The sequence below is a fragment of the Tachysurus fulvidraco genome, chromosome 6, assembly GCF_022655615.1.
Source record: "Tachysurus fulvidraco isolate hzauxx_2018 chromosome 6, HZAU_PFXX_2.0, whole genome shotgun sequence".
NCBI lineage: Eukaryota > Metazoa > Chordata > Actinopteri > Siluriformes > Bagridae > Tachysurus > Tachysurus fulvidraco.
The window spans coordinates 14,740,262-14,762,940 of record NC_062523.1 but is presented as its reverse complement, the minus strand read 5'-3'; the positions used below and the strand labels follow the sequence as shown (position 1 = coordinate 14,762,940).

At 36.2% G+C, this 22,679-nt stretch overlaps 1 protein-coding gene across 2 annotated transcripts; it reads right to left on the bottom strand.

The window, feature by feature from the left end:
- Positions 1 to 7,284: 7,284 nt before the first annotated feature.
- On the bottom strand, positions 7,285 to 21,132 carry lnpa (limb and neural patterns a). 2 transcript variants are annotated; one of them, XM_027164816.2, is made up of 13 exons: positions 21,008 to 21,132; positions 20,156 to 20,249; positions 19,820 to 19,861; positions 18,635 to 18,822; positions 17,915 to 17,973; positions 17,757 to 17,797; positions 16,849 to 16,932; positions 16,715 to 16,766; positions 16,399 to 16,611; positions 15,349 to 15,454; positions 14,468 to 14,538; positions 14,023 to 14,175; positions 7,285 to 8,134 (listed from the first exon to the last, which is right to left on the bottom strand). In XM_027164816.2, the coding sequence occupies exons 2-13, from the start codon at positions 20,180 to 20,182 to the stop codon at positions 7,959 to 7,961; spliced, it is 1,212 nt and encodes a 403-aa protein (XP_027020617.2). In that variant the 5' UTR covers positions 20,183 to 20,249; positions 21,008 to 21,132; the 3' UTR covers positions 7,285 to 7,958. The 2 variants fall into 2 exon arrangements, with proteins under 2 accessions (XP_027020617.2, XP_027020618.2); XM_027164817.2 differs by lacking the exon at positions 21,008 to 21,132 and adding an exon at positions 20,894 to 20,952.
- Between the last annotated feature and the right edge of the window lie 1,547 nt (positions 21,133 to 22,679).

The window sequence follows — 22,679 nt, the reverse complement described above, 5'->3', positions numbered from 1 at the left end:
CAACAGAACTTTGATAGATTTTTGATAGATCAAACTGTGTTACGTATATGAGGTCTACCCTCTGCAAGCATAACAGAGCAATCCCTTATTCAACGGTGTTGCTCCTGTAACAGTGGTTTTCTTTCTCTAAGATGCTGTACCCTAGAGAATTGCTCTCAGAGCCCAATTACAAGTTTCATCATCAATCATCAGTGTTATTTATTCAGTAAAACGAATTTCTAATTAATAACTGATGAGCATTATGGCCTTGTAGACTGGAAAGCTATTAATTATACACAGCCATGGAGAATTTGCCAGGAGAAGAAAGGTCTACCTGGCAAATATTCTCTACCATTAGCTTGTGGTGAATGTTTACATCCTCTACAACTACAATATTTAGCTTGTGGCCACTGAAGGATTATGGTGTTAATGAGTGGCATATGCTACCATTGTAGCAATTAAACAACTGTTCACATATATTTTATCATTTCAAAAATTGAAAGGCCTAAATTAGATTTTTATTTTGGATTAAAATGGCCTTTAAGAATTTTATATTTCTAATATTAGATTTTATTTTGAACTCATTTGATGATGGGTTCCCCTTGGAGTCTGGTTCCTCTAAAGGTTTCTTCCTTTACCGTCTAAGGGAGTTTTTCCTCCCCACTGCTGCCTGAGTCACCTCAGACTTGCTCATTGGGAATAAATACATACACATTGTGAACTAAATACAGTATATCTAATATTAATCTTGAATTTTGTATTCTATTAATCTTTACATTACTTTTTATATTAACTTTTTGTTCTATGTTTATGTTCTGTAAAGCTGCTTTCAGACAATGTCGATTGTAAAAAGCACTATACAAATAAACTTGAATTGAATTGAATTAAATTGAATTTTTACAGAGTGAAAGAACTGCTGTCTGCCACATTAGGAGTCAAGGACAGGACAAACAGTGCTGAGGTGTTTTACTGGATGTGTGCTACCTGAGCTCCGGCCTTGTGGATAACAGATCGTATAAGAGGTGAAATGAGCACAACATTGTGCAGCTGTACTGTGGTCTCACACCATCAGCTTCCTTTCCACCCAGAGCAGTAGCCCATGCCCAGTGTAGCAATAATGATGACTTAGAGACTGCTTTCAGACACAACAACACATTTTTTGTCGGTTTGTCTTCTAAAAAAATAGAAGAATAACCTGAAACCAAAAATGCACTATACTATAACAAAGCGCTTACACATTTTCTTTATTTAAAGCTCTGCATTTTTTTTAAATGTTTCTGACTTGCCTAAAAGAGCATCCCATGCCTACAAATGATATAATACATGCTTATGTGTGCGGAAAACTCTAGTGGGTACTTCCCTGGATGCCTGCCTAGATTTCACAGAATGCTTATATACTCAGAATATTAAGGTGAATATGTAGATGGGAGCTTTAATTGAGGAGAAAAATCAATACAGAGATTTTCAAGACAGGTACTCGCTCTTTCAAGCAACAGATACAGCCCTCATTCCACTTTTAAGTGTCAATGCTGTCGTTTCTTCATCTGGTTTTAACCTCATGCCAGTACTGTCTGCTTCTCAAATTAATAAAGATAATTGTGTCATTTGTTTACTGGCACAAATTCAAAACAGTATAATGAGAGTGACAGGGAGAAAGACAACTAAATGATAAAAAGGCATAAAAAATGTAATCTTTATATTTAGGTAATGAAAACCAGTCAAGCAATTCTTTAATTTAGCCATTGTTACAATTCAGCACAATTTATGCACAATTGTGACACTTTTTTTTTCTTTTCATATGTTTATCTCATCTCCTGCAGGAAACAGAGATGGATGGAGTTATGCATGGTTGTATTAGCTACCCAGAGTCAATGTAATAAATGTGTATGACCATAATGCTGAATCGCAGCTCCGCGCTGTAATCGCGTCTTTCCAGTTGGAATAGGGGGATACTGCCAGGCTTGGTATTCACTACCATCACTGTATGTCTGCATGGGTGTGTGTATGTGTGACTGAAGAGCAGACCCTTACTCACAGTACTGTTTGTGCCATACTCGAGACTGAGGGCAACAGCTTGGACTATTTTTGTTGTTGATATATGAACCAATGGATGGCAAGAATACAGAGCAGTACACTTGTTATTCTCTTCATGGCCCTGTCTAGATAAACAATAGGAAGAAGTTTTTATATTGCATAACAATATAAATTGAACTTGAATGAACAAAAAAGTTTTAAATGTATTTAAATAAAAATCTACTTGCAATACAAAGTTGGAATGATACTTAAGCTTTTATAATACTGAATCGGCATTAATATTGTAAAGATGAAAGAATGTGTCATGAGCTGTGAAAGAAAGTTTTCTATCATGCATCTTAATGCGAACCTTTGTCAACATAGGGCAACGATGCCATGTACTTAATAAGCATGTTAAAAGATGAACTGGAAAACAGATAGTGTAAGTCTTTGGCTTTAAGAGGACAACAGTGATGGACAGTGAAGGACAACAGTGAAAGAGAGAAAACTGTCATGTTAAAGGATTTTTATTTATGCGTACCTGACACTAACATAATTATGCCTACATAAACCAATAGCTAAACTTAAATGTAACCTCAGTATCTTGGTTTACTAATTACTAACTAATTTAGCCACATTTAGTTTTTATAAATGTCAATCAAGACATTTGAGAATATCCTATCATTACGAGGACTCAATCATTTTTGGTCTACACACACACACACACGCACACACACACACACACACACACACACACACACACACACTGATTATTTGATACTTTCTGTTTTCTAAGCAGTGTCATGATTTTCTTTCTTTTTGTGCATTTATGAAAAATATTATATGGAAGCAATCAAGCTGCAGACATTTTGGAAAATCAATTTGAAATCATTTCAGCTGAGGCCGTGGCAGTTTGTCTTCAGCAGGAGCGGTGCAAAGCATAATTGTCTGCAGTCTAGTAAAACACAGAATAACTGCCACCACACTTGAGTGAGCTTATATCCAGCGACTCCCAGGGCCTCAGGAAGATAGAGCAGTTAATGTTCCCTTTTATTTTAGAGGATGTGTCACTTGTATCTCAGGTTTATACCATGATGCAGCAATTTCAGCCAAACAGATGGATAATGGTGTCAACTTGGGGAGGAAGAAAAAGCTGTGTTTTTACTGAGTTGAAACACAGATTGCTTGTGTTTTACCAGTCCTGACTGTGCTCCTTTTAATCTCTGTAATCTCAGTAGCGTTAAGTTTGATGATTTTTGTTTGAAAAAGCAGTACAGATCTGTAATAACCAGAGCTGGGGACACAAATCCAGAAGCCCTGTTTTCTGCCATGCCTCCATAAGCACCGCTGATTTATTGCGCTCTTTATGACAGAAAGGAAAATGATGTGCTGCAGGTATATATCAGCGCAGAGGGAGGAAATTGAACTTAGATATCATCTTGTCAGATGCTTAATGCTCTTCCTCCTGTCACATTCGATAGGGCCAATTTGGAGAATCCTGCGGAGGTAAAAAGAAGACAATTAACAATGACAGAGTGGTAATATATGAAGCCATAAAATGGGGCCGAAGCATTCAGGATGCTTCATATGATTTCTACAAGATACACTAAGTGTATGTGCTAGCTCATACCAACACGGCTATCAGTCGCATGTTACAGCACATGGCCAGTGTAGAAGTAGAGTATTTGATCCAAAATGGGTCAAAATATACAATTGAGCTATTTCTGAAGCCATTACATTTTCAGTGTTGAATTATAGCAGTGCTTGGTAATTGTCATAATTATTGAACAAATATGGGAATCTGTTTTGCTATGAAAATCTGTTTTGTTAAACTGATTCATAATTCAATATCTTCTCATACAATATAACAGTCAATCAATAACTCATATTACAGTATTGATGTAGGATAAAATCATATATTATGTGCAGGTTAGCCAGTACATGTCAGTTCAGTGCATGTAGCAAAATAGCAAAATAGCAAAATAAGAAACTGCAAAGATAGTAAGATAAGAAAAAACAAACTCTATAGTATACATTTTAATGGATTGTGTAAATCACTTTTCAAACAAATTGACATTTGTTCGCATCCAAAATACAGTGGTTTAAGGGCTGCTTTCTTTCTTTGTGTTCTTTAAGTCCCTCATGAAGACTTAATACTCTATTTTCTCCTACGTCTACCAAACAACCTTAAAGAATAAGAAAAAAAATCATGTTTGTCTATAGTTTCATGTTAGAGAACCAGTTCTAATATGTAAATAAGTATAATGAGAAACAAAGTCCATGCTCTGACTTATCACAGACATTTGGGCAAAAAAAAAAAAAAAAAACAGCAATAAACACAGCATGTAAAAATGTAATAAGAATAACATGTAAGGTATATAACCAAGTTCCCTCAGGATAGAGAAATCAACTTTACTGCATATATTTTTTCATCCATGAAGATCCATGATCCTTCAATATCAAAATGGTTTGCTGGAAAATGAGTATACTATTCAATAACTCCAAAGCCAGGAAGGATAATAGAACTCACAGTTGCTGCCAAGATTGGTGCCCTTTTGGAGGTGAATTTAGCAAGTGTTTATAAACATTGTAAATGATAAGGTGCTGACATTTCTAAACGTTATGATGCCTCTAAATATATTTGAAGAGCAAATTTCAATTTGAGCTAAAGCATCATGTTGAATGGGTTTTCTGCTCCAGAGCAGCTTATTGTTCCTGTTTAACGATTTATGACAGGCCCCAGTGAGCATGGAGAGATGGGAATCAGCTTGCCTAAATGTGGTTTGTGGTTTAAACGGTAAATCTATTCAAATCAACATATTTTTGGTACCTCATGACCTTTTCGCAAAATGAATTCATGGCACTCAACTTTGTCTTGTGGCATTTAAAGACCACAGAGCCAAGAACTAATCGCTAGATATCAACTGCTTGAAGAGTGTCTCCTCATTTAGGCCATAGCAGCAGCATATGCCTGTATAACTCTCTAATTTGATTTTAATGCCTCCCAGGGCCACTATTGCACTGCGATGGCTTTGATAATGATGCTGTTGTCATCATCCACTGGTGAAATCTAATATTCAGGGAATGTTAATTGCTTTTGTGACACTCATCTCATTATTTTATATTATTCTCTTATATCCTCCTCAAGGAAACAGCACATGCTCTGATGATGGGCAATGGTAAAATGATAAACCTACAGATGTACATGTAGCAGTCTGAAGCTGAGAAGAGCAACACTAAGTGAGCTTGCAGTCATCTGAATAGACTTGCTTTAGATTTAGTACATAAATAAAGATAACGACAAGGTCTTCATTTTTATAACACAGGGTAAAGTTTGAAATGTTCTCTTTCAAAAGCAGCAAATGGAAAAGTGACATGGAGGCTGCTCTTGTCTGTTTTACTTATTCTCTGTCTCAGTGTTTCATATTCTGTCTGGACCAGTGCTGTTATTTTCCTCATGGGTTCACAAGGCCACGCTCTTTCATTTCGACAGAAAATTGTTTCCCAGGATTTCAATCTTTGGCTGCTAGATATGACAAAACACAATATCAAGAACACTTATGTTTCTTATTTGCCATTCTTTCAAGGCATAAATAAAAGATCAGTATAAATTTGAGTCAAGTGGAACAGACTGTACATGTAAGAAATACACATTTCAAAGAGCCTGGGACACTAGACAAGCCCTGCTGTATTCTCCCATTCGTGACTGAATTACCTCAGCTTCGCTGACCACTGAATCGTTTGTCATCCTTGAAAATCAATTAGTGGCTATGTGATAGCACATCACTGATGGGATCCCTCTGTTGAATGGACAAACAGGGCCTTGGAAGGCCAAAAGTGATGTATTCACTTAGGTGATTTTTTTTCCCTCTTAAACTTCACATATATCTCTGTAGCAATACTTGGTAACATTTATGATAGCTGCCAGTAGGCTGTATGGAGCAAAACATCATCTGATAGAAAAGAAACGACAGGGTGACCAAAGAATACATCAAAGTAAAAGCTCTAGCCAGACCAAAATCCTCCTTTCTGTTCCAGAGGTGCACAAAAACATACAAAGCAAATAAGATGCAGAAAGAAAAGGGGAAAAAAAAACAATACATTGTCTCCCTTATTTGACACCATCACATGAGTTTTGATTGAGAATTCTTCTTAACTTAAAAAAAAAATTATGCCAAAAAGGGAAAGAAGGCAATTGAAAAGGCAAATAAGGTAGTGGTACTTCATGGAATCCATATACAAACATCTCTAAAAGTAAGATGTTTGTATAATTATTCCATCTTCTCCTGACAGAAAAAATAAAAAATAAATCCATTGCATATATAAAAAATATGCTGGAGTAAGAAACAAGTGTTTTCTGTAAATTTAATAGGAATTCAAAACAAAATGATTTTACTGACAGTGCACTATAAATTGTCAAAAATAATCAGTCATTGCATAGAATGATGGAATGTATAGTGAGGGTATTCATTTTGATATGAAACCAACATTTGATCCACATCATATTTGCTGGTAAATGTTCAAACGTCCTATCGACAGGCTGTTTTTTCCTCCCCAGTGCATGTGCCACTGTCAGGGGTCAAGCTGAGATGGAGTGTGCTGGAATCAGGTGCTACTGTCCTGCTGACAGTGATGCATTGCCACACTCAGGGGGTCATGTCTCTGTAAACATGCATTATCAAAACCCAAAGACAAATGTGGGAGGATGACCTAAGAGCCAGTGTGCGAGACTGAAAAACATAAGATTGCACGTTTGTCAGCAGGGGCAATATGGGTAGAGATAGTTCTCTTGTTGCAAATGAAGAGGGTCAAGCAATCAAGCTGGGTTGGGCTTGGGTGTCAGTCCCATTATCTAACACTGTCTGAAATGATCAATGAGATAAAATAAAATGATCACAAGCCAAAATAGAGCAGCTAATGAAAATGGACTGTGTTTTAACAGATTCCTTTCAATGTCCTTCCAGATCAGGATAGCAGGAACACAAACAGGAAGAAGACTAAGCAATAAAGCAGCCCACTAACAGCCCTAACAACCAATTTCTTTAGAGGACACATGCTTTTTCCTCACTAGAAATGCAGGTTCAGTTAACTATTTAGCTGGGCTGAGTGACTTACCCCTAATCTCCCACAACAAACTACACATCTTTTAGTACGCTTAACATTTCTCTCGCTCAAATTTAATAAGGGATATAAAGTTCTGTACCCTTTATATAAAAGTAAACAGAAATCTTTAAGATTCTATGAAAGCTTTAGTTAAATGTAGTTAAAGCCAAATAAAATCCATGTAGTAAATACTGTAATTCATATTTATTCTTGAGAAATCTTACATAGAATAGCACATACATATATAATACTGCTCTAGCTACAGATTATATAATTAAATAAATAGCTGTAGTTTTTTTTTAATGACCAACTTAATCTGTGTAAACAAGAAACCCATTGGACTGCAGGTAAATAGAAAACTGTAAACCTACTTAGCATCAAAAAAGGCACCCAAAGTGTAAACATCTAGACAAACATTTCTTAGAAAGGAGCAGACATTTTGCATTAATGTTGGAAAAACAAGTTAAATACATTCAGTAATACAGTACCCATGAACTTTTACACTGAAATAAAGGACTATTACTGAGGAGTTACTCTTATTAGAACTGCTCCATGAAACATGAATGAAAAAAGTGCATTCTAAAAGACATTATATTTAGTCATAATATTGCAGATTACAAGTTACATCAACATAAAACAAAGATTCCTGAACACAAACAGAACAGGTTTATTGCAGTTATATGGATTGCTGTCCTTATCTCTAGATTATTAAAGTTAAAAAAAAAATTAATTAAAATAAAAAAAGCCTAGCCAAACTAGACTAAATCAAAGCCACAAACTTTCTAAGAACTCCCAAATACATTAATCATGCGTTACATAATGCACACCTTTTCAGAGGGGTTGTTACAATTTGTAGATTATCTTTATTCCACCTCCATAGCAGATACATCTTGTTCATGTTCATCTTGTTCTAATTTTTCAGGGAGTTCTGAGAGTGCGGTGGCTGGTTCTAGAGGTCCAGGTTTCTCCATTTGGTTTTCCTCCTGATGCTCACTCAGCGTCTTCTCCTCTACAGAGCCCAAGGACTCAGATTTATCCTCTGTTGAACAAACAAGTGATGCAGATTATGTAGATACTGTATAACTAAATCCAAGAAAGTGCAACCTCGTAATGCTAAGCATATCCCGCTGGTTTAATTATATTAGCCCAGGAATTTCTGGATAAATTTCTAAATTGTTGCATCAATAGGCCCTAATTTTCTTCAATTTCTTCAAAATACTGTAAGTCAGTGCTCTGTTAGAATCACATTAAAGACACTAATTTTATATTATTTACATAAACGAAACTCGCTGCTACAAAGTAAGTGGAGAAAAGGGCAGAAAACCTCACCAACAAACTATGCGGCACTGTGGGAGAGCATCACAAAAAGTTCCTAATCCTTTAAAAGGTGCCCTTCCACACAAAACCGTTTTTACTTGTATTTTTTTTATATGTGTTAGGTCCATATGTGTTTGTGTTGTATCGGGAATGTGAAAATGAACTGCTACCTTCCCTGTCAATTCTAGCCACTTAAAAGAAATGATCAGAGAAATCAGGTCAGTTAGAAAAGCTGCTCAGAGTGACGTAGAAATGATCAAGCTCATTACTATTCATCTTCATGGCAAGAACGGTTAATAAGAACTAAAATAACCTAAAATCGCAAAGAAAGAAAGAGACAAAATTTGGCCACTAGCCAATGGTGTAATGGTTTAAAAGTGATAATGTCCGAAGACAATTGGATAGATAGATAGAGAGATAGATAGATAGATAGATAGATAGATAGAGATGGAGAGATAGATGCCATTCTGCCACATTTCCAGGTGATTGTGAACAAAGTTCCTCTATCCTAGGCTACTTATTGCACTGGGTGAATGAATGGTCATGCTCTCATATCCTAGCGGTTAGCCAATCGAAGTCAAGCAGCATAGCTCATTGAATATTAATGAGAACTGGCGCAAATCGAGCTGTCTTCCTGCAGGCTTTCTATACCACACTAGAATGGCTTGAAACAAGGTAACCGTCAGACATTACCACAAAAGTAATGAAATGCGTGTGGCAGGGCATCTTTGAATCACTTAGTAGATTTGCTCTCAGATTTAACAGCAGAACCAGGTAAAGTGTGCTAAAAAGCGTTAATCATTGCCTGACAATTTGCACATGTAAAAAAAAAGGTCATTAGATGAATTGTTTGTTCAGATGACACTATCCAATCAAAGGTGTCTGAGGGCACATATATGCAGAAGGGGGCAGATGGCACTTTTCTCAGATTGTTTTAAAACTGCTCTGTCATACAGCAGTTTGGAAAGATGCGGCTGACTGGCTGCAGTTGGTAGTCTTCCCTGTCCCTAATTGGCAGCAGTCGTAAAATATGGGAGAGATGGCTAATGGGTGAGAACTTGCACGTGACCCAATTTTGGAGAAAAGGCGGTGGGTGTCTTCAGAATTTTGAATTTAAATAACATTTTTAAACATAGTGTCTTATTTATCAAGTCGGATAGAAAATGTGAGCAGAAAAAAAAAAAAATAAAATAAAAATTAATTATAATCCTTTTTGAGAAATAATTTTACATGACACTTGTATCCATGTGTGTAAAACAGATCAACTAATGAAAATCTCAACTGATCGGTTTCTAATCTTAAAAATTGCAATATGTTATTGCATTTTTTATGAAAAGGATATGCTGTCAAGTTTAAATCAGTTATTCATTTCAAGTATTAAATAAATTATTCATATAAGCAAATGATAATTGTCATTACAGGAGAAGTTTGCATGTGATATTTAGAGGCTAGTTTGTTTTTTTCCACTGAAGATAAAAGTTAGCTTATAAGTCGGTTCAGTTTGCCCTAGCATTTGGTCAATTTCAAAAATCTTTGTCATGGATTGGGTCCTTCAGGTAGCACAGAAAACGTTAATTAGCAGTATTCCCTTTTTTGAGTCATTTGTTCCAGAACATTTTCATTTGACTTTACTTATATTGTGCTTTTACATCAAGTCAAAGTGCTTTACATTCTAACTCAGAAAAATGTTTGACAGTTTAGAAGCCATTTAGAATTTTTCTGCTCTCTGAACTTTTGAACCCTTTTATGGCATTCTGTGGGTGTCACCATGTGAAAATCAGTTGTGATGTGCACATTACCCCTCACTTAACAGGTGACAGTCATTTACCAACATGCACCTCATTATGAAACTTTGTAAGTCTGGTGTACATTTTTAAGTTTGAAATGGTGTTAAACATTTAGCAGACACTTATCCCCCCTTTTTGGTATTAATACAACTGTTCTATAAGCCTTGCTTAATGCGACAGCATTGGCATACTCAGACTCATAGGCTGTCAATCAAAATGCCAATATTGTATCCTGTGAGCTACCTTTTTAAAGACTAATGAATTAGGCAATGATCTTAGTTTTCATTAGTACACTGGAAAGCCTTCCTCCCAGACCTAGATCAGGGCATCAGTGAGCACCTAGATAGTCTTTGGTTCTACTTGTTTACATTTATGAAATTTGGCAGACACCCTTTTACATAGTGAATTCAAAGCACGTTAATACGTAATCAATTAATCAACACTGATATACTAGGTCACAAGCTAAGGATACCATCAGTCAATTTCTTTTGGGAGGAAAATAGCATATTTGAATATATATTAACAAAAATAAAAATAAGAACCGTTTAAGAATTTTAGGAAGGGGCAGGTCCTCACCCATCGTTTGAAGACATCACCCATAGCTGTTCAGACATCTAAGGACAGTTAATTCTGTCACTTTCTTGCCACTTTGGTTCCAGATCAGCAGTTTTATATAAAGTATTAGAAAGCAATACTTGAGTAAAAGTACAAGTATCGTAGTAGAAAAAGACTTTGGTAGAAGTGAAAGTCACCTTTTAGAATATTACTCAAGTAAAAGTCTTAAAGCATCTGATATATACTGTACTTAAGTATCAAAAGTAATTTTCTGATATTCACTGTACTTAAGTATTTGAAGTAAAAGTAAAAAGTAAAATTTCAGTGATTTCGGTAGGCATAAGAGCAGGGGCGGTTCTAGGATTTCATCTTTAGGGCTTTTAGCCCTCAGTGAGAATTTAAAACAGAAGAGTTTTATATTATATATTATATGACTACATAGTAAGCCAAAAGTTATGGTATTATTAAATGGCAAAAGTGGACACCAAAATTTTATGCATGATGTAATGATGTCAGTCTTGAATCAAATCAGTTCATGCATGTGTGCATTCTCTACTAACAGTGTGTCCAATGAACGCAGTCATTAATAAATATTCACAAGACAAAGACCAAATCAATAAATGCTATTTTTTATTTAGTATTGATATTGCATTAATATTTTGTTTGTGCTATCAACTCTGGTAATAAGAATAGTGACATTTCACTGCTTTTGGTTGCCGCAGTTATAGACAAATGCCTCCAGCTCTGACTGCGCGTGCACGCTGTGCGTGCCTGTGCTTCTCTGTAGAGCGTGCGGATGTGCATAATGCAATCTAGGACCAGTGATTGGCCAAACCTCCCTTATTGCAGTCTCACACATTTCTTCTGATTTTATTTTGTAGTAACAAGTAACGAAGACACTTAGTGGAAATATAACAGAGTAAAAGTATACATTTTATCTAGGAAATGTAGTGGAGTAAAAGTGAAAGTTGTCATAAATTTAAATAGTGAAGTAAAGTACAGATACGTGAAATGTCTACTTAAGTACAGTAACGAAGTATTTTTACTTCGTTACATTACATCACTGCAGATCTGAGAACAGTTTGATGTGTACCTAACCTTATCGGTATCTGTAAAGCAGTACTAGAAGATCTGAGAGGGTGTGTTGCAGTGCAAAGAGTGATAAGATCTTTTGAGTGAAGATTTTTGGCTTTGTAGGAAAGCAGTGTTTTCAATCTGATGTGTGCAGCTGCTGGAAGCCAGTGGAGGGAGCGTGCAATGGGGTGGTGTGTTAGAACACAGGCAGGTTGAAAACATGTAACAAAGCTGCATTTTTAAGAATTTTGCTCAGAGGTAGACCTGCCACCAGTCTCGAAAATATAAAAAATATATATATATTTTTTTTTTACACACACATCTGATGTTAAATAGAAGAAATCGACAGGAGCGTGTCAAATTAGACTAGGAAAAGGACAGATTGCCAATGGTTACTCAAAGGCTGCAAGTCCAAACAGAAGATCAGAGAGCTGTGCAGGGATATCGCAAAACCCTGATGGGGAAGAATCACCTGGGATAAACAGCAGTTCGGTTTTACCAAGATTGTGTTTCAGCTAATGACCCATATCCACGACAATATGTCCATCGGATATTCGGATGCTAAGATACATAACGTAACAGTTTCTTAATTGAATTCAAGTCTAGGCATCAATGCCTTTGTCATCCAAAATCTGCCTACACATTCAGGCATTGTCATGCACCAGGAGGAACCAAAAGCCTACTGCACCAGTGGAAGGCCCAACAATTGAGGATGATCAGAATCAGATCAGAAATGTCTTTATTGTCTTTATAGTATGTTTTCACATATGAGGAATTTGTTCTAGTACAGGAGCTCCACAGTGTAAACAGAATGGCATTGATAGTTCTGATTAATTCTGATTTCCGTCATAAGCTTATTGGCACCCTAGCGTTCCAGTGTGCCAATAAGCTTATAACGGAAATCAGAATGTTGGCTTCTACAAAGCCAACATAATAAATGCAGTTGTATGTACAGTGGATTAGAAAGGCAGTTGTAATTAGGATTTCATCCTGGTATCTAATAGTAGTAAGGGTACTGCTGGCTAGCATGTGGAGGTCCGTGTACCCCTCCAAAGATATTTCTCCTGAGACCAACCGTTGACCCACTGCCCAACCAGTCATACAGGCAGCATAACGTTCCCCTCAGTAACTCCAATCCATTTCACATCTGTCACTACTCTCATCTGTGAAGAGATTGGAACGCCAATTGTGGACCTGGTAATTCCGACATTCTCAGGCAAGTGCCAATAGAGTTCTGGGATCAAGATTCTAGGCACTATGAGCACAAGACCCACTAGAGGATGTCCGGCACACAAGCCACCTTCATAGAGTCGGTTTCTGACAGTTTGGTCAAAAACATGCAGACCAGTTGCCTGCTGGAGGTCATTTTCAAGGAGCAGGTCTCAGTTCTGCTGGGTTGTTGCACTTCCACAAACCTGTCAAGCTCTCACCATGAAAAGGTCTGTTTCCCAGTATCTCCTCAATGCCCTCAAAACTGTGCTGACTGATACACCAAAAAACCTTGCAATGTATAGATGTGCCACCTTGGAGGAGCTGAACTACTTGTTCAAAATCATTGGGTTACTGACACTGCATCCTGCTGCAAGTAGTGACAAGGTCACTAACAAAACACACAACTTATTGTTCTGAACTGGATATTGCAGAGTTTAACTGACTTGGTGTTATAATGTTCACAATTTTTTGAGCAAACATAACACTACCAAAGAGTGTTATAAATCAATGCAATCATTTTAAGCCACATATTTCTTGGATATAAACACTCATGCAAAAATTCAATATTTGTAAGCCTAATAAGTAGATGGTGCTTCTATTAAATAATCAAGTATAACATCAGTTATTTTTGTGACAAGGTTGCCAAGCAGTTAATCATTCACATGAACTCATTTACTGTGCTGACAGTCTACATGTTTGTGGTTGGTTATATGCAGTTTCAAAGGCATGGGAATACCTTGAACAGCCTCTTGGTGGTTTAAAAAAAAATAAGTAAAAAAGTTATTTAGGACATGATGCAATAGACTCAATCTAGTGACTGTTGAAACCTGATGCACAGATGTTTTTTCCTATAAGTAAATGCAGGGAGCCAGTTAGGATAATGCAACCTTTTGAATCCTAAAGTATTTCAATTAAAAAAAGTACATCAAAAATAGCATAGGTCAGGCAGAGTGTCTGGAGCTCCAACTACATAAGCAGGTACCTGGGGAAGAAGTGGGTGCACCTTGGTCTGTTCCCAAAGCAACAGTAGGTGGTCCTAGGCTTGCCTTGCCTTCACTAATTTCAGGGAGATGTGGAGCCTGGGGGCGGGTCTTCCGGGCAGGATTCAGGAAGTAGCAGTAAGCACATCTGAATGCTGAAACAGCAGCCATAACACATTTTGCTGTTCCAAATTATCCATGGTCTCTTTGATACATTATATGATACATGCACTTTAGGACACACATCTGGTATAGGGAACAAACGGACTACACATTTTGTTTACATTTTTAATCCATTACTGGTACTGTATCCAAATGCTAAATTCGAAAGGCTAGACAAGGATCAGCATTTATGAGGTCCATTATATATTGAGATGACAAGTGTCAGAAAGGAATAAAAACACCATATTTGATGAAGATTGGCAAATGTTTTCTTGTAAACCTTACCAACATATTCAAATTCCTCCTTTAATGCCATGCCGTTATGAGATAGACACTGCTGGCATATTAGGGCAAATCTGCAAAAAAAAAAAAAAATACAAAAATGTGAATTTAGTCTTCTGATATATAAAAGTCCTGTTATAAAAGAACTTCATCAAAATGTGCAATTGTGTAATCAGAAGATTCATTTAGGACATGAGAATCATATCAGCTGTTCAATGATGGAGTCTTGAGTGCAAATGATGGAGTCTTGAGTGCAGTATGAGGAAATTACAGTCCAAAGACATCTCCATGGTTTCCATGAGCTACTTCTTTAATGACAATGCAGACAATTTCTGATTATTTAAAAAGGTACAAAACACCCATCCACACTAACAAAGCCATAAACCTTGAGAAGAATTCTGCATTCATAACCCATTACACCATTACTGAGATTTCTGTCTACTTTGGCTAATAGGTACTAACCAAGTGCAAACATTAATAATTCAGATTATTATTTGCCTAATCTGCAAGAAACTTAAATGACAGTGATCAGGCAAATTACTTCAGCCTGGTTATTGGGAGTGCTGACCTTCAGTATATTGACCATATACAAAACCACTGATTTGACAAATTAAAAGTCCTCCTGTAAAAAATTAAAGTACTTGTGTATAAAATTAATCAGTTGAATACATGAATGTTCTAGCATAGGTGTAGGTCTAAAACAATTATTTGTGCTCCAAGATTCTGCTGCCTATTTTTCACCTGGTATGGGTTTGGTTTACTTAAAGCCAGTAAGACGTGTAAAATTGAGGCACTCCAAGTAAATATGTGGACCTAAAAACACTGCCAATATTCTAGCATGAATATGTACATTCGAAAAAAGATTTAAAATTCAGGATATTTACCTATTCTGAGGGCCATCACCTACTAGGTATTCAATAAGCTTGTCCAAAGCTCCTCTGTCACGAGGGAAGACAGGCCGTGCTAGGGGTGGGCCAGGAGGATGCATTCCTGTGAAAACACACAGAAGCTCTTACCAACAATCTATCTAAGGATACACATGCAGGCCTTCCAGACCATGGACCAGTTTACAGATGGACCTGCAGCCTTCTGCAGCAGGCAGGTGGCCAAGATAAATAGATGGCAGTGACAGATTTTAATAATGACTCAGAAATAATCCTCCCTATAGATAACGCCAAACCTGCTGTGATCCTCATCTCTAATTAATATAATTTAACATGAAGAGCGATCATAGTGAGATGACTGGTCATTTCTAACAGACTTGGCAAAGTCCCGGTATCCTGCTGCTTATTAATTTACAAGCATATGGAATCACCGTGGTGACTCTTTCATATCAAATTACTTTTCACTAACAATTCCTTGCTTAGATTGGTTCACCCTCCAGTACTGATGATAATTCTCTTCCTGCATGAAGAAAGAAATTTAGTGTCAATCATCTTGGCAGATAATGACAAAAATAACAATGAGATACAGACTTCCAATTTTTGATTTACTAAAAAACAGCATGTTTGAAACTTGAACATTACCAACAGAAAACAGTGAGGACACATCAGACCTTACATTTAGCAAACTACCAAAGCTCTACAAACTCGTGCATGAAAACGCCAGCATTTTGAAATACTAAAAACACCAAATACCATGCTACATTCAAAATTTCAATTTGACATTAAATGAGACCATTAACTGAGGTCCTTGACAAGTACTCTGTGATTCTGAATACTGCAATGCTGCTAATTGATTGGATAAAATATTCAATAAGGCAGACATCCTATTAACATGCACGATGAGTATAGTCTATTTTAATTTAACACAGCTTAACAGTAATACTAATATAAAGGAAAAAGCTAAACATTTATTCATCATGTATGTTGATGTTTCAGTGAAACCTTGTGATTTTATTTCAAAGAGTAAAACAATGTGTGCGCATCACTCACCCACACCAGGGGATGGAGAGCCTGTGGGAGTAGCATTTCTCCTCAGCAGGTTATGGTGCTGAGATGAAGTAGACAGGTTCCTCTCTGGAGGACCACCAGGGGCTGAGATCAGGGCAGGAGGGGCAGTTGGGCCAGGAGGCGGACGTGTTGCTACTGCTAGGTTTGGAGTCACAGGAACAGGAGGGCGAGGAGTCACATGCCTCTGACGAAGCTCTGAAAGGGAAAAAAACACACACACGTGTGTGTGTGCTTGCTGAAGCAGATAATCAAACCTTTTTTGCTTAGAAACCCAGTACATATACCATTTTCCTCTAACCTTGGCCTTGACGAGGAGTTACTGGAGGTCCAACGGGTGTAGCATCCAGCTCCTACAACAAGATAGAAATCGCAATGAGAAATCTGCAATGATCCCTTATGTCAGTAGTCTGTCTATGTTGCTGAAATACTTACAAACTTTTTCTTAGATTCTGGATCAAACCGCTCTAATATTAATTTGGCATTTTTATAGGTTTCCGTCTCCATCACCTGCTCAAGCTGAAAGACACAGTAAACTATTAAGTGTTCTCAATATAAACATACTGACTGTACTTGCACAAAAATGACAGAGCACTCTAGAACAACAAGAAAAAAGTACAAACATGCTGCTAAGGCAACCGTTTAGAGCGAAAAATCTCCTGGCAGCTTGTACATTTTGTTCTATTTAGCTTCATTTTAAAACTCATTTTAGAAAAAGAGCAAATAGTGCTAATTATTTAGATTTAATGAAAAGAATAATTACAAGATCTATTCTGATAATGGATAGTGTAAAAATCCATCAACTGTAATTATTGAAAGTTATTAGACATGACACCAGATGACAAGCAATTTCTCAGATTTATTTCCTCCCAGCGCTGAACACTATTAATTTAAAGACAAGCCGTTGGCCAAGCATTTTACTAAGTCAAGTCTGTGCAATTAACCGCTGTCTGCATTGATTTTAGATTATTTATTTGAAGAAGAAATCTCTCTCCTTACAAAGAGCACTAGCTCAAAACTGTGCAGAGAAGGGATGCTCCTGTTTTAGCATTAGCATGGTGCTAGAATACTGTCAAAAGTAAAGCTGAATGGCCTACAAGGGCAAAGCCAGCACATTAGCATTTAAGGTTAACGCTCACATTACAGGTGCAAAGATGTCTGACATTTCTGAGAAGGTGTGCACTCTGGTTTGACCCCTCATGAAATAACTAGATTTTAAGTGTTCTACACAGGTATGAGGGTGCAGCTTGCCACAAGAGCAATGGCCTCCCTGGCCAAGAAGACTATAATTATCATCACAATGCTGTAGTCAAAAAGAGTAGACAATGGAAAGAAATACATACTATTTTCTTTTTTTCAGCTTTCAATTCTTCAAATTTTTCAACTGAAACATAAAAAGAGAGTTACACTAGAAAATACTAGTGACATATTTGGCTAAAATTTTATATTTTATAAAACCATAATTTAAAAAGAGGTGAAAGACCAGAGTGATAAACTTTACCATTTCTTTCTGTCCTTTTTAAATATAACATAATTAACAATTTTCTCAGAAGCCATACACTGTGGATTTAAAAAAAAAAAGATGACAAAGTTGTTAATTTGAAATATAATTTTAAGATATAAATGAATTTTAAAATGCATCATTTTTGTTGAAAGAAGAGTTATTTATGTGCAAATCATAAAGTGGGCAAAAAATAGCAACTTCCGCCTCGAAAGATCAGTCATTAAGACAAAAGCGATTTTTTAACTTGTTTTTCTAGCTGTGATCAAAATCAGTTTATTAGCACATTTATGCAAGTACTTCATGAAACACGACACCTAATGAGTTACTAGGACTCTTTCAACCCCGTTTGTTTTTTTATTTTAAACAAGGGAGTGCAAATGCTAGCTCAATATAGCTTTGTTCATGGTGACTCTGGCATGAAGAATTTTAAGTGGGAGGGACAAAAGTCACTTCAAGATCTGTGGCTGAGGAAATGATATTCCTAAAACTTATTTAGACCTTAACCTGACCTAAGCCTTTGTGCACTGTAGTCCTGACCAACTCAAACTAGCCAGAAGAAATGGGGAAAAACCTCCAAATTTCTTCTTCTGCAGTTGATAAATTATTTTGAAATAATGAAAAAAGGAGACAGGGGCTGTAAAACTTTAAATGTATTGTTGGGTTTTGGTAAATGAATTTAGAACTTCTTATAAAAGAAAAATGTTCAAGAATACTTACAGTATTGGAAATATTATAAAGGGTGAAGCCAATATAACTTTTCCCATTAGCTGTTGTGGGATGTACCACAAATAAACCACAACACAGGCTAACAGGTACAGAATGGTTGAATAGAGAAGTAGTCTGTAAACCCATAGCTTCAGCTGTTTCTGGTTCTTTTCTCTGTGCTCTTCAAGGATTTTAATATCCTGGAAAACAAAAACAAAAATGGCAACAAAAATTTGACGACGAGAACTAGAATACTACTACTACTACTACTACTACTAATAATAATAATAATAATAATAATAATAGAGATACACTGGGATTTCTGTGAAGCAGATTTGAGCAAAGTCAGTCATTAAACACACTACACATAAAACTGGTGAAATGAATTCTTCAACTGAAAATAAATTAAAATTACCCTATTGCATATGATTGCTAGTGCAATAGAGCTTTTATACAACCACTCCATAAACAAGAATTTAATGTAGAGGAACTGATTTTGGACACAACGTTGCCAAAATCTGCACTTGTTTTAAAGTCTTTTTTTGCTAGTTACCGTTCATCCAATCAAATAAGTGCTCCAGATCTAATTGCTGTATAATACAACTAGAGCTTTTCACTAGACTAGACAACTAGATTTTATTCAGACCATTAACAGTTCAGTCACCTGAAATGCTCATTCAAATGGTCTTTCTAGTTGAGCCAGTTCTCAAGGACCATCGTAAGTAGCTTTAAATAACCATGTTCCAAAAATAATCCAAGAAAGATCCCAAAGCCAATGAGAGCAAAGGCAAATACAGCAACCCATGTCTGTCAGTCTAATAATAACTACAAGTCTAATTCTTCCAATGTGTCTGACCAATGTGTAGTCAACTGAATAGTGCTGCAACTGAATATTGAACTGAAGTTCAATGTTACAGATTTAAGCACTTATGTATGTCGCTCTGGATAAGGGCGTCTGCCAAATCCTGTAAATGCAAGTGTAAATGAATAGTGCTGAAAATTGTGTCTTTTACAGCAATCTTTTGGTGCTATTATATGCGAATAGCACCAAAATATTGCTGTAAAAGACATTTTATAAGGATAAAAATGACAGCAAACATTTTATAAGGACTATCTATAAGGATAAACTTGATATCAGTGAGAGTAGTGGTCAGCAACAGTAACAAGCTGTGTGCTTCGAGACAGATTACTTCTTACCTTATCAAGTCCCTCCAGCACCTCCACAGTTGTTGGCTTGGTCTGAAAGACAAGACACTATTATAAATTTGTATAATGCAAAATGAAATTACTAGTCACCCATTTTCTTCTGGCAGACAAACTTATAAATTGCTTCAAAGGACAGGTTTGTGCTCACTTTGTAGGTTTTCTTACATTCTGCAGAAAGTTACCTAGGTACTGGATATGTGGTCATTTTAAAACAAGCCCGAATTAGCTTAAATATTTAATAAAATGTACCAATGAAGAACTTGTGATTTGCCTAAAAAGTCTTCATTTATTAAATGAGATAAAGTAAGATTTGTACATAGTACATACCCTCCATCGAGAAACCAAAGCTCCCATCTTCAGGAGCAAATTCACACTTCTTTTCTCTTGGCTTACTACAGTTTAATGCAGAACACTTCACCACCTAGCAAAAAAAGCAGAAGTTACAAGTTGGTGCCCGAGTCTGTAAAACGAACTCAATATAGCACCTAAAAACAAGCTAGGAACAGGAGGATGAAACAAAACAACAATTTAGACATAGATGCAAGTCTGTTTGAATAAATCACTGCATTAATATCAATAAATCAGACACGTTTAGAATGATTCATCATAACTTTTACAGACTGAGTCCCAAAATACCAAATGAGCTGTTTAGCTGTAAACCTGATAACCTGACACTCCTCTCTATTTTAAACTTCAGGACACACAAGTGATAAGTAAGCTGCTTAAAGATCTGTTGTAATTAACTTTCCACGACATCCACAGTCCCGAGTCTCCTTTGTCCCTTCAAATCATTTCGATACTTTTCCACAAAACATCATAAGCTGCCAACGAGAAATCCTCGTGTACATAAATTGATAAACACTAACTATGATGATGGTCATCTAAGCGTCCAAAAGAATAAAATATACTAAAATACATCGAATTAAAAACAACGTAGTATGAACATATGTATTTAAGGTCACTACACTTTTTAAGCACCGTCAAAATCTGCAAAAGCTACTATAATGATATGTTTTAAAAGTTAAACGAAAGCTTGTGTAAGCTAAATGAACTACGCGTACATACTAACTAGTAGGCGTGACACAAAGTAGCCTAACTGCGATAACTTTTAAAGTACTGCAACACTGTCTCACAAACAGAAAACAATGTAAAAGAACGAACAGATTCGCGACACTTTACCTCAAAAACGTCAGCAAAAGGTTAGAAGTGTGACTTGTTTAATAGACGTCATCAAATACCCATAACTCCCTGCGTGACTACCCAAGTCACGTGTTATTAACCTCCACAAAGGGCGGGAAAACAAAGTGTGTTGGGCTTTGGTTCCTTATTAGAGGTTATATTAAAGCTATTAAAGCGGAATTGTATTTTTTATTTTTATGTTTTTATTTATTTATTTGTTTGTTTTTTAAAAAAAAGCTTGGTCATTTTTTTGTTGCACCTGATGGCTAGAAGGTAATTTAGAAGGTGATTTTTTTTTTCTGTAAAGAAACTCAAACAAGACTCAAAGAAGAGCTCAAACAACTCAAGAAGTCCAGCTACATGGTGACTGGCAGCAGCTTCAGCCAATCACAAATGAGCGTGAGAAACTAGTAAGCACGTAGGAACGTCAACAAACAAACACAAGAGTGAAAGAGTTCGATAATATACTTAACATACATAAAAATTCAGCTGTTGTGAGTTTTCCCACTTGCTGAACAGGTAAGGAATTTATCTTTTCTTTAATTTTAGCTGTTTAAATAATTTATTTTAAATAATTAAATAATTGCAATTTTCATCTAAATGATGCATTTATATGCTTTTTAAAATGGATGTGCAGTTTTAGGTGACTGCACCATCTCTATAGTCTAGTAGTAGTTCTTAATGTTGATGTGCAAACAAATTATTCCTGCTTTATTATATGGCTGCTTTCTTGAAATCAGTACATTGACTGACCACAGTACTGCCATGTCATATACACATCTAAGAACGTTCAAGCCATGCTTAGAATATTAGGTGCATCTAAAGTTTTTTCTATCCATTTTGTGTGAAATGCTGCACATTATACATTCCTAAAAAAAAGGTAACTGTGGGATTTAGTCAACCACTGGTCCTTTTTTTCCCCCCCAACTTTTAGAGCTACATAATTTTGTACTGTTCGACTTTAGAGTATACAACTGTAGAAGATTAATGATCAATAATCACTTTATGTAGTGTCACTCAGAAGAGGATATGTTCCCTTCTGAGTCTGTTTCCACTTAAGGCTTCTTTCCATCTCTTGCTCCACCTTGCTCATTAGGGATCAAGATCTACATCTGGATATCTATAAAGCTACTAATGTCTACTGTTGAAAATGCTATACAAATAACAATGAGTTTAACTGAATAGAAAATAATTATGGCATTAATCATTAACCCATGGGACCCATCTGACAGATTGTTGCTTTCTAACCAATATGTATTGCATTATCATTACTAGACCACTTCATAAATCATCATAAAATAGACTTCTATAAGGCTAACCCTAAATCCTCATCATGTGGAGGTTGCAATGTTAATGTGAGGGGACTAAGAAAAGTTTTGTTGTGATTGCACTGCTGGTGGTTCTCTTGGTCAAGCATTGGCATGTCCTTGTACACATCAGGGACATATGATGCTGTTGCTATGGATAAAAGGAAAAATAAATGGTAGTGTGATATCAATATAGGAAGAGCATACATATAGTACACATTGAAGTAACAGTGTTCAGTGTAAGGTAATTGTTATATTTAAATAAATCCAATAAGGATTGAAAGCAGACACATTTGTAAGCAAAACTGAGTTATAATATTAATACATTAAGATCCATAAAATATCAACAGTGGTACATAAAGAAA

What these genes read in the sequence shown, in the direction of transcription:
- lnpa (XM_027164816.2), bottom strand. Translation starts at nt 20,182, where the DNA reads ATGGGAGCTTTGGTTTCTCGATGGAGG. An exon ending in CTCTCCATCCCCTGGTGTGG is followed by an intron (nt 15,455 to 16,398) that starts GTGAGTGATGCG and finishes GTGTTTTCACAG; the next exon opens with GAATGCATCCTCCTGGCCCA. An exon ending in GGTGATGGCCCTCAGAATAG is followed by an intron (nt 14,539 to 15,348) that starts GTAAATATCCTG and finishes TTTTTTTTGCAG; the next exon opens with ATTTGCCCTAATATGCCAGC.